Source organism: Teleopsis dalmanni, chromosome X, assembly GCF_002237135.1.
Source record: "Teleopsis dalmanni isolate 2A chromosome X, ASM223713v2, whole genome shotgun sequence".
NCBI classification, from domain to species: Eukaryota; Metazoa; Arthropoda; class Insecta; order Diptera; family Diopsidae; genus Teleopsis; species Teleopsis dalmanni.
The window spans coordinates 21,395,721-21,399,141 of record NC_051848.1 but is presented as its reverse complement, the minus strand read 5'-3'; the positions used below and the strand labels follow the sequence as shown (position 1 = coordinate 21,399,141).

The window sequence follows — 3,421 nt, the reverse complement described above, 5'->3', positions numbered from 1 at the left end:
TAGTAATAGTTTATTTGTAGTGGGAATAGCTTCAACACTACATCACTATATTACTTTAAAGTTCTAAAAAGTTATCACCAGATTTCCTAATTAACGTAGACAGTACATATTTCATAAAAAAACGACATAAAATTCAAGAGATTATTTCTTGGTTCAAGAAGTGGAATAACTTATATGGGGTACATTGCCTATTTTTTTTTTCTTTTTTCTCATTATTTTATTTACCATTTAATTTGTACTAATAAAACTTTATTGAAAATTAATTTTAAAACGAAAAAGACTTTCTGCAGTGCCAAATTTTTTTTATTGTTTTATAGATAAATTTAGGTAAAAACGTTGGTAAAAAATATACAGTGGACGCCAGATACATTCCTTCCAGATACATTCATGCCAGATACATTTATGCCAGATACATTCATGCCAGATCCATTCATTCCAGACACACTCCTGCCAGATATATTCATGTCACATATATTCATTCTAGATACATTCCTGCCAGACACATTCATGCCAGATCCATTCATTCCAGACACATTCCTGCCAGATATATTCCTGCCAGATATATTCCTGCCAGATACATTCTTGCCAGATACATTCATGCCAGATCATGCAGCTTTTATAAAACCTTAAAAGATATAAAAATCAGCAATGTAATTGTTGAAAGCAAGATACTATAGATAATATAATATTCCTTATAAAATTGACTTAGTTGCATTAAATAATGTTATCGAACTAAGGGAATAAATAAAGTAGGATATAATATTATTTTATTAATTACGTAGAACTAGTTCGATAATAATTGAGTATATATAATACATACTAATATCGTCGCTTCGGACGACGAGGAGTGTTCAAATCATCTGCAGCTTTCTTCTTCTCAGCGATAACCCGGGCTAACGCAGAAGTAGTAGTGATTTTGCAATTCTTATAAAAAATGTTATCCAGACGAGAATGGCTATATGTGCCGAATTGTCTGGAAACAGTACACGTCACTCTCCTGCGTTTGGTCCGGGTACTAATTTGCTGCCGACTGCCAGATGAAGTGCCTTGGTTCCTTTCATTGTCTGCTGGCATCTTTCTTGCGTTTTCGTTCAAGGCAGAACTTGGAAGTTTTTGATTGCGCTTGATTGTGCCTTGATTCTTTTCGTCAGCCAAAATCGCATACTCGTCGGTTTTCTTTTTTAAATTTTTGTATTTTTCTGCATCCATTAATCCATTCGTGCTGAGTGTACGTATCTGGCGTCCACCAATGGATAATATAAAGTTTGTTATTCTACCATTCATTTTTATATACAGAAAATTTAGATAAATTAAAATCAAAATTTTTGAAAATTTTTTATAAATAAATTTTGAAACCAACTGCAGTCAATTTTGAAAAATATGTATTTCGGTTTTAAAAAATTTGTAAGTAATATTTTTGAAACTATGCACGCCTACTTATGTACAATGTAGTATGTTGATGCAATGATGCAACATTGCACAGTAGATTAAAAACTCAAAACAGAAAAAAATTTTGTGTGCCAGTGATCTATTTGCAGTTAATTTAGTATTTGTATAAAAGCAGTCCTCTAAGCATTTTATATTTTATCCAAAACTTTAAGACACTTACCAATATCTTAACTTATGTGTGGTATTTAGAAACACTATTGGTTATACCGTCAATATTACAGTAAACAATCATTTCATGTTATCACTTAATATCAACTTTTCTTCATTATGAGCAGTAGTTACTTTCACAAAACTGTCATGTTAGTGCTTGTAGCCTGCACTGTAACGCTTCCACAATGCACTCCCCTCCGTATGTGCTGCCTAAAGGAAGATTATGCATTTTTGACAAAAAACACAATGAAACAAATGCAACAACTTTAACTGTAGTACAAGGCCATTAATGCAAAGTAGTTAAGAGTATAAAATAATAACGACCTCAACATAGTAGTAACAACTGTGCAATATCAACACCAACAACAACACCAGCAACTATAATTACGCTAACAATAAAAACCGCTAAGCAACGACAAATAAGTTTGCTACAGTGACAACAACATAATATGTTGCATATAAAATGTTACACAGTTTGGCACCACTTCTGGATTTAATGCATTCACACGACTGCACATAAACAGACCCAGCGGAAAATATGACCGCACTTATAAATACAAAATAGAAAACAGATGGTTGACTGTATTATCTTCGTTTGGTTTTAAAAAATATTTAATAATTAATTTTTATAACATTTATTCTAATAAATAGAGTTTGTCTTCATGTATTTCAATATCTAATAAATTTTCTTAATTTCCTTTTACTAAATTTAGGAATGTCTAAATTCTCTGCGACTTGGATGTCGGTGTTTCTACTAATTTTTCTCTGTGTCAACATTTAGTTAGGTTTCCAATGCATTATACATTAAAATCGCAAAAGAAATACTGAGTATTTGGAGACCCAGAAGTTAAAAAAAAATCTTTAATAAGCTGAATACTTGGGTATAATATATGAGTTACAGAGGCGATTTATTATGCTGTTCTACACAGCAACACTGAGCTTTAAGTGCAGGTCTCTTATTTACTTTAAAACAAATATGTTAGAGGAAGCAGACGGAGATATTATAATCCGTGGATTACTAATTGATTACAAACCATATATGAAATAATATCAAATCTATTTTTGAATTTCGTTTGATAGTCATTATTTTTCAAATATCTGAAGTTATTTTACTAAAACTACTGTTGAAATTCTTCTTATGATTAGAGTATTAATAAATTTTTGACATAAAAGAAATATAAGTGAAGACTAAAAATTTATAGAAAAAGTAAATATACTTTAGTTGCCTAACTTGAGGTATTAGGTGAGGTAAAGAGCGGCATAACATAACTGGAGCTGGAGGTAACTATATTTATATGTGTTCACATATTTATTTATACATAACAAATGTCTTGTTTAATATTCTTCATACATCTTTAATAGGTCGAAATATAATAAAAAATAATGTCCTTTATAGAACTAATACTAAAAAAACTCGGAAAAAGTACATTTCGGCACATATCTCAAATAGGTCGAGATATAGTAAAGTCAAAATTAATATCACAAATATAATGAATATGAAAAGTTGCATGAAAAAATATATTTCTAAGAATATATCAAAAATCGAGATAGATCGGAAATAGGCTAAAATAAAGTAAAGACATATATAGTGTGGAACCAGTTAAAAACCCTCTGAAGAAGCATATTTCGAGCGCTATTTCAGAAATTTGATGTGCTCATGTTTGCCAAAAATAATTTTGTGCGATTTCAGAACACTCAAAATTATAATTGCAAAAAAAACTAATATAAAACCACTAGGTAACATCAGTGCCTAGTAGTTTTTTTGTTCAGTCTGACAATTGTTACTGAGCAACACTGTTTTGATCATTGTGATGAAGCACAG

The 3,421-nt window shown here is 30.5% G+C and overlaps 1 protein-coding gene across 1 annotated transcript; it reads right to left on the bottom strand.

Moving 5' to 3' along the window:
- Positions 1-296: 296 nt before the first annotated feature.
- On the bottom strand, positions 297-1,354 carry LOC119690236. Its single transcript, XM_038105253.1, has 2 exons — positions 821-1,354; positions 297-625 (listed from the first exon to the last, which is right to left on the bottom strand). Coding segments are annotated over exons 1-2 (465 nt in total). The 5' UTR covers positions 1,285-1,354; the 3' UTR covers positions 297-624.
- Positions 1,355-3,421: the final 2,067 nt, after the last annotated feature.